This window comes from Antrostomus carolinensis, unplaced genomic scaffold (genome assembly GCF_000700745.2).
Source record: "Antrostomus carolinensis isolate BGI_N321 unplaced genomic scaffold, ASM70074v2 scaffold7943, whole genome shotgun sequence".
In the NCBI taxonomy this organism is placed as follows: domain Eukaryota; kingdom Metazoa; phylum Chordata; class Aves; order Caprimulgiformes; family Caprimulgidae; genus Antrostomus; species Antrostomus carolinensis.
The window spans coordinates 49,832-64,381 of NW_010305783.1; the positions used below are offsets into that span (position 1 = coordinate 49,832).

The 14,550-nt window shown below is 35.5% G+C and overlaps 1 protein-coding gene across 1 annotated transcript in view; it reads right to left on the bottom strand.

The window, feature by feature from the left end:
- The window catches only part of EFL1 (elongation factor like GTPase 1), a gene marked incomplete at its 3' end in the record, with an annotated part of 58,549 nt that extends 44,401 nt beyond the window's left edge, over window positions 1-14,148 (bottom strand). Inside the window, exons 1-11 of the mRNA XM_010164879.1 lie at window positions 14,058-14,148; window positions 13,313-13,380; window positions 13,032-13,116; window positions 11,467-11,600; window positions 10,713-10,850; window positions 9,560-9,774; window positions 5,564-5,687; window positions 4,613-4,689; window positions 4,343-4,479; window positions 3,406-3,528; window positions 1,568-1,667 (exon numbers count right to left, since the gene is read on the bottom strand). Coding sequence (XP_010163181.1) covers window positions 1,568-1,667; window positions 3,406-3,528; window positions 4,343-4,479; window positions 4,613-4,689; window positions 5,564-5,687; window positions 9,560-9,774; window positions 10,713-10,850; window positions 11,467-11,600; window positions 13,032-13,116; window positions 13,313-13,380; window positions 14,058-14,148 — 1,292 coding nt within the window. The remainder of the gene's footprint in view (window positions 1-1,567; window positions 1,668-3,405; window positions 3,529-4,342; window positions 4,480-4,612; window positions 4,690-5,563; window positions 5,688-9,559; window positions 9,775-10,712; window positions 10,851-11,466; window positions 11,601-13,031; window positions 13,117-13,312; window positions 13,381-14,057) is intronic.
- Between the last annotated feature and the right edge of the window lie 402 nt (window positions 14,149-14,550).

Sequence of the window (14,550 nt, forward strand, 5' to 3'; positions counted from 1 at the left end):
CAGAACGCTCATAAGCATATGACATTCAGTGAAAATAGGTAAGAGCTATTCATTAGCCTTGGGAAAGTCAGAATCTCTCATAAACACTCTTTTGCTTGAAATCCCAAGTCACAGTTACGAACAGGACTTGTAGTAGCTAGCTTTTTTATATATATATATATTTTTACTAGAATTCTGAAAATATGTCCAAGACACTCTGTGCCTGGTGTATGTAAAGGCCACCTTTGCCTCTACGTTACATCCTCATCACATCAAAGAATCTTGATCCTCCCAACAAACAGAAGAACAGGTCATTATCAGCGATAAAACAGGCAGAAAGTGATGGCCTCAGTGTAGTCTCCTCTGATAACTAGATTATATATCCAGGAAAGCAGACAAAAAAGGAATGGCACTGCTGTGCTACACCAGTACCTGAGCAAGATCTGTTGTTTCAGATACATTTCAGGACAGAACACAAAGTAAAACTGCACCATCTAGTGTCTGGTCAATCCATAAGTGCAACGCATCTTTTCCCTGCATTCAAACAAATCTTCAAGAAAGATTTTTGGTGGAAGATTTGTAGACAAACATGGTAAGAAAAAAACTGAGGTAAATCTAGGAAGTGTGTGAAAAACCTAAGATAGTAGTAAAGCTTTCAAATATTACCACAGCAACAGTATCATTTTTTGTTCAAATATTTAACAATCATCTAATTTAGTAGAAAGATTAATATTTTCCATATTACTTCACTGTACAGTTACAATCCCAGAAAAACATGAAAAGATAAATAGTTACAACTGAGTCAATTAATACAGAAGTTGACTACTGAAAATCCTCCAGACACTTAGAGGGATGAAAGGCTAAGATGAACCCCACTCTTATAAACTCATCAGAAAAATACATTTCTTCTGTAAAAAAGCAGATGGCTTCAGCTAAAAGTAGTCCATATAAGTATGTCAGGGAAGTGAAAGCCACACCTCAAAGAAAATAAGATGGTCATTAAACAATAAAAAAATGTAACAAAAAAATCTTCCAAGCCTCCCAGAAGAAAATCTTTTAAAGTCCATTAATGCCTTTCAGTTCACTGCAAGAAGTCAGTCAAAGTTTAGACTACTTTAATTAATCTATTTTATTTTGTATTTGTAATGGCCTAGATGATCATTTAGCTAGTATGCCAGATTTGATGGGAAGTGTTTCTTGGTACAAATGCAAGCTGTTATGATCAAGCCAACACAATCTTCCTGAAAAACTAAGTATTACAACTCAATTATGATTTCAACCAAACATCCTGAAAGAGCATACAGTGTATGCATTAGGATGATATATTTGGACATAAGTATCATTCGCCAACAAATGTGTTTTTCACTCCTCAACAAATTTGATAAATCTTCTAGAACTAATATGATTAAGCAAGTCATCTCTTGAACTCATTCAGAAAATCTCTACTTGCTGACAAGATTTTAATAAATCTCAAGAATTAGTGAATTGTTTTCTCAAGACAAAAACAATTTACCCAGGCTTGCAACATCACTTTTTTTCCTAAAGGTATCTAACGTAAATCAGCAAGTTAAATGCTGTATTTTCTTACCTTGGTTTATTATGTGGTAATGCCTTTGTATCAACAGCAAACATTTTGGAAACAAAGACAATAACTGGGGCGGTTCCTTCACTACTGCATTTCATGAAAGCTGAACAAACATAAAAGAATGTTATTTGCACAATTTTTTCACAACAGTATGGACAGAACTATGGTTTTCCATTCATTTTTTAGGAATTACTATTTATTTCCTACTGCAATGGATAATATGCTACAGGCAAATTAACAGGAAAAGTAGAAAATTACTCTAGCCTAATCATTTGATAACACTGCCCATATCTTCAAGTCCGTTTCACAACAAAATAAAATTAGCATAATTTGAAAAATAGAACTCTTCATAACAAACTACAGTTACTCCAACTAAATATATTGGTTTGTTATTTAAAGTTGAGTTCAAAGGTTGGTTTAGATTAGAATGAAAATCAGAGAGCAGCTCAGATTAGTTCATTAAGACTGAACTATTTACTCAGTACCTCAGAGTATTCTCCCTCCTTTCAAACTAGAGGAGGAAGTCCTGCAAATGTCCAGACACTCGTGTCTTCACAGAATCGTAACAGCTTAACTGCAAGAATGGATATTCCTCAAAAGATAAAAGATCTATGCAACACTCGTTCAGTGCTTAGGAAATTCTCATAAACTATTATATATAATGAGAAGAGTTATGAGCTTTGCTCACCACTGCTTCAGGAGTTCTCAGTCTTTCAGGAAAACAAACTCAGAAGTTGTTCTCCTTTCCAAGGCATCACAACTTTCATGAAGGACATACATGAACATAACAGTTTATGTTTATAAATAATTCAAAGATAGAAAAAGGAACACAAGCATCTTATGAGCTCTGCTGCATCCTGTACAAGTTCATTTTCATTACTGCCTACATACAGTTCTTTTACTCTCTATAGCAAAGCTAAGTCTTACATAACTTAGTAACTACTTAGTGCCTACACATTGAACGTAGTCTTTCCAGCCCCTGTTGCAATTTTATAGCACAGGACTTGGTGATTATCAAACAACTTCTTGCTTACTTTTGCACACAGACTTCCTAATGTTCAACACAACACCATCTGAATATACTACTAAACCCTGCTTGAGGAAGAACTCTCAGCTAAAGCTGGAAACTCTGCCAGAACTGGACACGACATTGTGATCTCAATGAAGTTGACAACAAAACTTAGAACTACCTGCAAAATTACAGGACTTCATATCTTCATTTAACGCTCTGGGTAACAGAATATATTTGTTGCCTCAGAAGACTCCTGGTTTTATTTGCTAATCTTTTATCATTCTGGAATATTAACAAATAACTAAGACACCAAGTTATACCTTGAGGTATGAAAAAGTTGAAGAAGCTAAGCTACATCTTACAAACTTCTTTCCATTAGCAATAAATTCAATAGAAAGTGCTTTTTATTTTAAATTAGCAAAAGCTGGGCCTAGTTAATCAATATACTTGTAAAAATGAAATCCAAATTCAAACCTCTACTGTTTAAAAAATAGATTTTAATATAGAAGTTGGTAAAATATTCAATTCTCAATTACATAACTTCTACTGTTTAGACCTAAGCCCAAATATTAACCTCATACCCTTCCAAAATCCCAGTTTCAGTGTCTTAGACTTCCCGTCACCTGCAGCTTGAGTTGTCTAAAAACCATGAATATATGTGATTCAAGAAAAATGTATGGCCATAAAAATAAGACATAATAGTATGACATGTCACTGATAAATATCAACAAAGCCACTACAAGAATTATAAATCTATGTATGATCCAAAGACAAACAAAGCCACCAAGATAAAAATAACCTTCATGTTAATGGGAGAACACCTACTCACCACTTTTCAGTTCCTGAGTTTCTGGTGGCAAAGAATCAAATGTTCTAGCTCCAACACACATCAGCTTTTCCACTCTCTCTGCAGTGATGTCAAGAGGACTGGGAAGTTTATTACACACCATGGCTAAAATACATCACTAAGGATATATATATATATTTTTTTTTTTTTTCTTACTGAATGCAAATAAAAGGAAGATAAACGTTTTCAATGTTTATTTCTTTAAATCAAACTCATGCACTAACTGCCAGCAGGAAAAGATCACTAAAATCCAGCTCTGCCTGTTACAGTGCATACAGCTCCCTCTTAAACCAGCAACAACTTCTGGCATTTATCCAAGGGCAGAATGGATAGTTAAGTAGGGGTGGCCCATCCTATGTGCAACTGGGAAACTAAGAATAGCACAACTGGGGCAAGAGTTATAAAAGTATTTAGTATTTATACATCCATAATTTGTGCATAACTACTATAATATGTATTATATTATAAACGAGAAGATCATCTACACAGCAGCCAAACAGCAAAGGTTGATTTTGGATTAAGAATGCATAAGCCTAAAATGTAACACCAGATACTTACAGAAGTTAATAGCCAGAAGAGATAAGATACTATTATAAAATTGGCTTATCCTTCAGGAAAAACACTAAAATTCATATGTAAAATTATATAACAAAAGTGTATTGTTAAACTACCTCCAGTTTCGTAACTTATTTTCCTAACAAAAGCATACACACAAAACTCGAAGTTGGTAGAAACTTAAGATTAATTGGAGATAACTAACTTAATATTACAAGTGAGAAAATAGGTCCAGCTAGCATAGGCATAGATGTGGAAAAAAAAGATAAGAAATCATAGCAAATCACACGTTGAAATATGTGAGCACTCTTTGAAGGCTGAGAACTGCCAACAGAACAAATAGTAGTATCTTCCTTAAGGATACAGAGGACTGCATTAGATATTGGTAGCCACTGGCTACAAATGGCATTAAGATGAACTTTAGGGTCTGTGTGCCGTGACTCCCGTGCGCCAATTTTCAATCCCAAAGAAGTGACTATCTTTTCAATTTTTTCTTTGTCTCTGTAAGGAAAATAATAAATAGATTAAAAAACACAGTAGCAATACATAACAAACTTCTAAGACATTACTCGTTTTCAAAGATCATCATAACACATGGAAATAGATTCCATGAAAACTTTACAGATCTTCTCACCTTTTCATAACAGCTTCATATAGACTCCATATGTTTTCCAGCACCAACTGCACAAACAAAGGTTTCTTTCCTTTTGACTGGTAGAACAAAAACATACAGCCAATTACCAGCAATTCCACACTTTTACAACAGGCTTAAGGCTGCACTTTTAACTGACTATTTTCATAAGGACACAGTTACCTGTTCCTACACAAGATCACTACCTCAATAGTCATCTTACAAGAATGGTACAAGGCATAAACATGAAATTTAGAAGTGAAGGACAAGGGTTTCAATTTCAGAAAAAGAGCCTGACAAACATGTAACATGTCTACCTTAAGTCTATCTATCACCCTTTTTATAACCATTAATGCTGATCTATGAAAACACAAAATAATCATAATTAAATGAAAATAGGGAAACTCTCTTCTCCCCTTTTAAATTTTAGCGGTGGAACTGCTTAATGCAAGAGAATTGTAGTTTTCAGGCCAGGGTTTTGGTAAAGCATCCAATGGGATCTCACTAAGGCAAAAACCATTTTCTAAATCCTAAGCTAAATGTAAATAACCTAAATAGCTGTTGAAGGATTCTTCAAATAAGACAGAGACCCACTCACTACTCTGGTTTCTACATTGTTAGTCTTTGCCTTCTGTGTTTCACTTTATGCTGAATCCTTGAAGCCAGAATGTCCCTTATGTTATGAACAGAGACATGTAAGAGCAACTGTGAGCTCTGCTAGAAGAGATTTCCTCCACGTAGCTTTTGAATGGTCAATTTTGGAATGTCTTCTTCTCCAATGGCTGATACAAGGCTACCCTAGTGACTTTATACTTCCACTGATATTGAGTGAAAAGGTACTGAACTCAATTTTCAGAATACACTGAGGAATAAAATTAAAATTAAAAAAAAACAAACCAAAACAAAACAACAACATTAAAAAAACCCAGGTAATCCTTCTGACAACCTCCCTACCTGATCACTTTTCATTATCTTCTTTGCTTTTGTATTTAGATAATAATCTCCCCATAAAGTCTTCATAAGTACTGCAGGCTTGATTCCAATCTTTTGGCTGTACAGTTTTGCAAAATGCTCAATTCTGAAAGGAAACAAAATGCATTTTGGTAAAAGTGTAATGCTGTCTACACGTGCTTATCAGCCTAAGCAACAGACAGCGTACATGAAAATCACACACAAGACTTAAAACCTTGTCTTACTCTCATTTTTCCAATTGCCTTCACTTTAATTCACATTGTTTAACATTTATACCTGCAAAAATATTTAGTCATAACAGTTCAAAAGTGTCAGCACTCACTATTTGTGTGATTTTGTTTTCTTTTGAGTCAGCTTCAAGGCTGAACTTGTTCATTTGCAATAAATTATTTGCATACTACCCCTCCAGTAAAAACTCAAAAGCATAACACAAAAGTACTAAATATTTATGTGATAACTCTCAATTTCATTCCATGAAAGATGTCCCATGACATAGTTAACTATGGTCTGTGACCAGAACCATACAACTTAAAAATCAAGTATTCTTTTGAGCCACACCTCGCGTCACCACAGGGTGGTAATTATTTTTCAAATTAACTACTTAGGGCACTTCTTGTTCTTTGAATAATTGTTTTAATCATGAGTAAAACCCAGAAAATAATATAAAAACTATAATGCCAAAATTGTGTTATAAAGCCAATTATGTTGTTCGGTGGTCCCCAGAAGTTAGTAACAGAAGGCTGCTTATGACCTAAAGAGGGAGTCCTGAACACTCTATGGTTTCCTTGCTGAAAATGTTCAGTGGGCACTAATAGAAAAATTTCCACATATTTGCTCTTTGCACATGTAGAAACAAAAATATATGTTTATCATCAGAACAATCCTACTCACAGAACAATGATATTTGATAATCTTTTCTTTGAAATCCAGAATTCTCAAGTTTCTACACATCTAAAAACCGACCTGCCTGTGTCAGCAAGACATAAGCTATGAGTTCTGAACTAAGACCAAAAAGGAGATTTTTTTTTTTCCAGAAACTACCCCAAACTCTGAAGAGGGGGAGAACCTTCAAGTTTCTTGTTCCAACAGCTCCTGCATATGTATTTATGGCATTCTTTCAACACTTGAGGATTATGAGAAAAGCATATGTACTAATTGCACTGGATGAGGCTGGCACTGCCTAACGGCTTAAATTTTTCTGCCGTGACAGGTTGTAATACCTTTAGGAACAGAACCCACAACCATGTAACAGCAGTCAAGACTTGCTTGCCCTGATTAAGAAAATGCTCCACTGATCCATATTTCACCACATGGTACTGCTGGCAGTCCAGAAGTACCTCTGGAAACCAACTAAGGAAAATGTTCCTTTTTTTCCCCTCTCCATTATAGGATTTATAAGAATCAGAGCCCGCCAGTTCATCAGAAGAAACAAAGTACTATCAGCAAAGAATAAACAGAAGGCCTATCAATCCTCTCAAGTATAGCAACCACAAAAATAAGCACAGGTCATATCTGGCCCATTTCTTCCTCCCATTTGAAGCTAAATTACAACCATATTTAGTTTCCAGTCTTACAGAAATTCTGCAAGTAAGGTTCAAGCCACTTGACACACATTTCAAGTGGCAGAGACATAGCAAATACAACTAACGCTTGACTAATTATAATTCCACTTCAGATTACCACATTCCACTTGGCAGAAATATAAATTACCAACATATACCAAGTGCTAAAAACTTTCAGGAAAAAAAATAATAGTAAAAAAAAGAAAATTAACACAAGGTATTGTCCCTGAAAAAAACAAATTAGAGACTCTCATGCCCTAAGCAGTGTTTCAGAGAAATTCTCATCAGTAAACTCCTGTGTCAAACAGTTCAAATTGAAATATTTTTTGCTAAACTTCTGAACTGGAGAAAGAAATCAATGTTCTGACATATTTGTATGAAATTTAATTCTATCTGCAGCAAAATTATCAGAGGATAAGAAATCATGAAAGAAAGATAACTATCTGAAGTCTCACATTCACAAAAATAACCATCACATGTACCTACCATTTAAGAACATGCTTTCTTTCTCATTTACAAAGGTGATCATAGGGTGTTTATGACTACATGCTTATATCAGAATGTAGTTCTATAACCTATAAAATCTTAATAGTTGATCATTTACTTGCAAATATCAGTAGCTTGAGCTACTGAAACAGCTTCTAAATTGCTTTTGAGTTTATAATTCTACTTCTTGTAACAAAGTACTCCACTATATAATTTTTTTTAAGAAACATTTTTCTTCATGTTTAGCATTCCCTGGCAGAACACTCAGAACAGGAACACTAAAACCTAAGCCACCTTTTAACTTCCCAAAACAAAAACTTTGCTTTTTGTTCTCATTTACTCCCTTCCACAAGCTTTGTCAGTATCCAAAACAAAAGCAAACTGCAAATTGCCCAATCTTTTTCCATACAGGACAAAAATAGCAGATAGGCCCTAAATCATTTTAATATCTGTTAAAGAAAATGTTCACGCTGTGACTCTGAACTTGAACAAGTTTGTAACAGTTGCATCACAAATACTCTGTATAACAACAGTTTGCCACCATAATCCATTTTTTCCATGGAATTTCAATGAAAAGTTACAAGTCAGGAAAGCTAAAGCCTACAGAAGCCAAAATACTGTTTCCCTGCACATCATAAAACAGAAGAGTGACTCTGGGCACCATATGGGAACAGAGGACTTCAGGTAAGATGTGTGTTAATGTACACATCACCAAAGGCACCAGAAAACCCCCTCTAGCCTTCAGAAATGGTCTTCCCTCCCGGAAAACTTCTATGAAAAGATCTCTTTCAGACTCCAGAATACTCCACCATATCAGAAACTGAAGACTTGTTTTCAGTTTCCTTTACACCACTTTCACTCCCATTTTCCTTTCTATAAATTATCATTATTCATGGCAGACAATTAAACTAAAGTAACCCATTTTCCCTTTCCTCTGAGGTACAATAAATGTTTGTGTTAAGACTACAAACTACGCATGGAACCTTATTTAAGAACTTGACTTTGACTTAAAAATCCTGGAGCTGATTTTTTTAAAGGCTTTGCAATATTAAAGACATGCACTGTATTACTGAGTGTATCTTTTTAATTACTTTTCATGCTGAAGACAACGACTCCACCTTGTGGCAGGCAATCAGAACATGTGCATTCTTTACAGTTAGCCTGCTGCCCTTTGAAACTACCAAGAACAGGACTGAAAAACAGAACTGATCACAAACTCAAAATAGAGTAATCCAGAAATTTTTCTGAAATTGTTCTACCCCCAAATTCTTACTTAAACGTCTCTGCAATGCTCTGTAGAAACTGTTGAAACAGAAATATAAAGATATTAGGTAACAAGAGATAAGAAATGCACCTGAATGAAGAACAGAAGTTAGATTAAGACTGATGAGTATGAACGCTTTAGAACAAATGTGTAACTCCAAGGAGAAGGCAAAGCCTGGTGCAGAAAAAACAGATTACAATAATGCTGTGACCCAGAATTGACTGGGCTGAACTGGACAGCTGAAACTACTGCCCTGATGCCAGCTGCCTGCCTTATGCTTGTTATGAACGTCACTCTCCATGGAGCTGGAAGGTCCAATCTACTTGTGAAACAGCTCCTGTACTGCTGCAGTTTTTGGCCTCGTCTATCACAGCCTATCAAATGTCAGCAATTAATAAAGTATTAAGCTTACCATGCCAGGCTGCACACTACATCTGGCTCAGCAGCTGCTGTGTAAGGAAAACAGTGGTCCCTGCCACACAGATGACAAATTTGGTAGTATTTTCAGCTGTCTAGTGCTAACACTATATTAGAATTGATCATATACAGTTGCATATCACAGAAAAATATCAAAACAATCTTTAGAAATAGGATGCAACTGAAAATACTTAACTGCAGTAATCAATTAAAAAGAACAAACAAACAGTAATTAAATCTCAGACTTACCCAAAACCCCAGCCATCAATTGCACTGGCAAAGACCACATTTCCATGGTCAGGTGAAAAATAAAGATGTGAATCATCAGTATCTTCCAATCCAGCACTCCAGTCATAAATTTGATCTCCTGGTGCAGTTTCTGAAATACTTTCACTTTCTGTTTCTTTCTCAGCTCTTTCTTCTAAGACTTTGGAGGTAAAGAGTGTTCCAGTGACTGCATTGATCTACAGAAGGATATGTAAAAACTCTTGAGATACATTCACTCTTTCACAACCCTTGCAATTCATAGAATCATAGAATGGTTTGGGTTGGAAGGGACCTTAAAGATCATCTAGTTCCAACCCCCCTGACCATCAGCAGGGACACCTTCCACTAGACAAATGCAATTCCATCACCCTCCAAAATATAAAAAAAGATATTTTATTTTCCCACAAGACAGCACGTCTGTGATTCATTTTGCAATTTAAAACCCAGACCTTGTGTACCTAAATCCTGTCCATTTAGACTGTCCTAACATTTAGACTTAAAACACTGTGTACTTTCCAAATCGAAGTCAGCCACATCAGGATTGAATCAGGTATTAAGGATCATGGGTAATGCACTTTGTTTCTCAGAACAAAGAATGATGAAACAGGAACTTGTTACTGCCAACAAACAAACAACAAAGGATGGCAAAGGGAAACCAGGTAGATAAGTGCTTAGAAAAAAGCTCTGGGGAAAAAAAAGTTTGAAGGCAACTTAACTTACAACTCTAAAAGATGAATTAACTTTATCACTGCATAAATCCATCAGTATCAGGAATAGTCTAAAGATATTATTTGTCTACTTCCAAAGAAGTTGAAGGAATTTAACAAGAACACCACAACATTCAGCATATTATTTCTAAAAATGAGGACTCTTCTTGATGACCTGTCAAGAAGTATTTAATACTCTTTTCTCCATGACAGGCATCCTGAAGGAACCTCAAAACCAACCAGAAATAAAATGTATCTCAATGCTTGACCCTGCAAAGCAAGAAAGAACTGGTTCTGCTGCACTAAATTTATTCCAGCTCTAAGCCACTGAAAATTACAATCTCTCTCAATTGAAGAATGAAGAAAATGGGGAAGGAAAAAACCTCAACAAAATCTGCTCTGTGAACATGACATTACAGCATGAATACCTGTTCTAGGATATTCTTAAGGTGCGAGTATGCTTCCTGAGGGGTTAGCTTCAGCTCCACAATCAAACGATCGATTTTATTAATCACCAATACTGGACGTATATTTTCTAGCCACGCCTGCCGTAGAACTGCTTGAGTCTATTAAGAAGAAAAGAGTGAAAAAAAAATCCATTACAGAAATCTCAATACCACAAAAGAGATGGAATGTTAAATTACAATAAAATTCTTAAATTTAATTAAACATATGATAAAGTACAAGTTGACATTCAAACCAGAAATTTTACTCCCATAGTACATAGTTTTGGTTACTACAGAATTCTGCAGAATGGCAAAACTTCATGGCAAAAATGCCCACACCAAGAAAAAAAAAATACTCTCTTTATAGAAGTAAGCCACAAAAAAAAGCAATCTCAATGTAATTTGCATATTTTTTTCACTTTCAGTACCCTAAAAGCACATGTAAAGATATTAAATTACTTCCCTTAAGACTTTTACTTCTTCTCTATGCAAATATTCGATTACCTGAAAAATTGCATGCTCACTGTTTCAACCCTCACACTCACTACACTCACCACTGTTGCTCAGTTTTTCAGCACAACTATGAAACTACTCTCTTTCACATCTCAAGTACATGGTCATTTATTAAAAGTTTTACAAAACTCCTTAAACTAGCTCATCTTTTATTTCTACATAATACACTTAAGACTTTGCTCTTTCTCTACCCTCTTTCTCTATTTAATATACTTCATTTCACCTGTGGACAGACTCCTTCAACAGCATCCACCACTATGATGCAACCATCACAGAGTCGGACAGCAGTAGATACTTCTGAAGAAAAATCCACGTGCCCTGGGGAGTCTATTAAATTAATCAGATACTCCTCATCACCTAGGATCAAACAATAAATTAGTATTTCACAACAGTTTTCAAAAGTATTTCTTTCAGCCACCCAGTTATACTGCTTAAGCTATTATTAATTTCTAAGGACCAAATCTGCAGTAACCACTACTTTCAAGAAAAACTCCCACAGGACAAGATTGTCAGCAGTGTAACATCTAGTGGCTTGTGCCTAATTCGGTTTAATTTCACTCTTAAAGCCAATCTCATCTTTTAATGCCCAACTACCTTCATAAAACTAAAAACAAAAACACAGCAGCCAACCAAACAAAAAGAAAAACTCTAACCTTGAACAAGCTTTTAGTAGCATTATAAATAGATCACTAGCTAAAACACAGATCATAGCTAAACAGATCATAGCTAATAGATCATAGGTAAAACTGCATTACAGTCTGCATTTTAAATATAAATCATGACAGAATGTCATAAAAATAAAACCCTACATTCTTGATAAAATGCCTCATTTCAACCCTGTGATTTTTTTAAAACACATTTTGATTCCATGTTACTAAACTATCTTCAATATATCGATCCAGGAGAAGTTTTCGGTATTTTCTACACTACTCCCCCAAAAAATTCTGCTTAGTGGACACTTCAGTCAATTTTTTATTAACTCACTGCATTTATCACCAGCCATGATCAAAATAAGATCAAACAACTTTCTTGTTTAAGAAGTTGAATGAGAGTCTAAATTTCAATACAACAGAAAAACAACAGACATAAAAGGTTTAAACCATTAAAAGTAAGGTCATTTCAGAGTAAACACAAAACAGACACAGTTTACAATACTTCGCTGGAAGATCATTGATTTCAACTGGTGTTTATAATCAGCTGTAGCTGAAATGGAATGACTAATGGTAGCTTTTCTGTTCATGCAAATTTTCTGTTAGTTACTCTTTTTTCTGCACAAGCCTGTTAGTAATGTAATTCATGTTTTTCATTCACTTAACTGAGGATAAGACAGGTGAGGAACATGGAGTCATAACAAAGATGACATGGTAGCTACACTATAAAAAACTCTGAAGAATTTATAGCAGAGTGTAACAGAAGTACAGTAAAGACTGCAAAATTATTTAATTTGCTGTTTTTTGAAAGAAGGTCTTGCCTTTAAGCAACGTTATTTTAAGACAAGTTCAAAATATAAAGATTTAGATCTAAAATAAAAATATAAAGGCAACTGTTCTTTTTGCCTCCACTCAGAGATACAACTGATGATGGTTTTTTTCAACCCTGAAATGCAACTTGAATATCCTGGTTAATAGCTGAATACATGCCTAAGCCTTTGCAGAGCCATGGCCTAACACGGAGAAACACAACAGTAAAAGCTGCATGCAAAAAGATCTCAACAGCAAGAATGAAGAGACAAGGAAAATGAACAAAAATATATATTAAAGTTTATACTTGCCAGTATCAACAACTTACCCTCGACAAAGTGCAACGAAATTGCACTAGATTTCATTGTTATTCCTCGGATCTGTTCATCTTCTCTACTGTCTAGATATCTCAGCTGAGTACAAAAACAAAAGAAGAGGTGGTAAATCTGCAGAATTATCTTCACAAGTTACTTATCAACTGTCAAAGAGCATGGCTGTGAGAAAATTAGGTTTAGCAAGACTAGGAATGGAATTTACTTAATCATGACTGATTTACAATCCAAGCACATACACACTAGAATTTTGTTAAAAATGACAGTATAACTCTACCTTTCCTGCCAAGCGGCTAGAGATTATTCCATTGCTAGATATCAGACAATCAGCTAGAGTAGTTTTGCCTGAAAAGAAAAATAAATTACTTAGTTTAAATTAATACAGACAATGGAAAAAGATACAACAATATTATGAATGCTGACAAAATCTATTGTTCTAAGATGTCAACATCAAGAAAGGCTTTAAAATGCTACAGAAGTACAAACTAACTTAAAAAAAAAAAAAATCCAATTACTCAACTTCACCTGTTGGGAGCACACAAATTTATTTTTGAAGATGCAATCTTAACTGTCATGACCAGAAAAGCAGTTGAAATAAACAGTGTATAAGAACACCAATATGTCACACAATCAGACAAAAGATTTGAGTTCTAAAATAAGCATTTATTATTCCCACCTACATAACAAACATTTTTCATTAAGTAAACATAGAAATACAAGTCTACCTCACACACATGTATGTTTAATTCATGCCAACATTCAGCACCACAGAAGCAGAAAACATTCAGAATTATTGTAGTGTAACACTCTCTTAAGTTCTAAAAGATAAACTGCATCAAGACAAAAGAAATGTGCATAAAGGAAATGTACTTCTTGGAATTAGAATTAAAGGCAGTTTAAAGGTAAATCTGTGAAAACCTATTGTTTTAAAACAGTGACTAAAATACCTCACCATCATTCAAGCTAACATGCACACAAGTTTTCCTCTCAAGGTTCCTGCCAGTCACAAGCACCTGTCTTACCATGATCCACATGGGCTAATATACAGATATTCCTGATTCCAGAAGTCTTCTTCTGGAGGCCAGCAATCTTTCCCACACTTGTGAGGACCATGGTTAGCTAATTCTGTGAAAGGGGGAAAGTATTTTATTTAGGAGGAAACATAACAAAAAGGTTTGGTTTGGTTTTTTTTTAATTACGGAAGTTGTAATTAGAGCTACTCATCAGGAAAACCTCCCGTGACACGTGGAGCCCGTCACGATCCCCAGACGCCATTTGCACGCCTCCAACACCGGACACTTACAAGCCACGGGGCCCGTTTCTGTGCTTAACAAGCATCAGCATCGGGGGTTGGGGCTTTCGGTCAGGTTTTCGTTAAGAACACATAGAGCCGCCCCGGCTGGACGTGCCCCAAGGTGCCCCGGAGAGGAACAACCTCACGCTTCACGCTCGGGCCCCGCAAACGCGGGGACTGCCCCCCGCTCCACTGGGGCTGCCCCCCACTCGACTGCCACC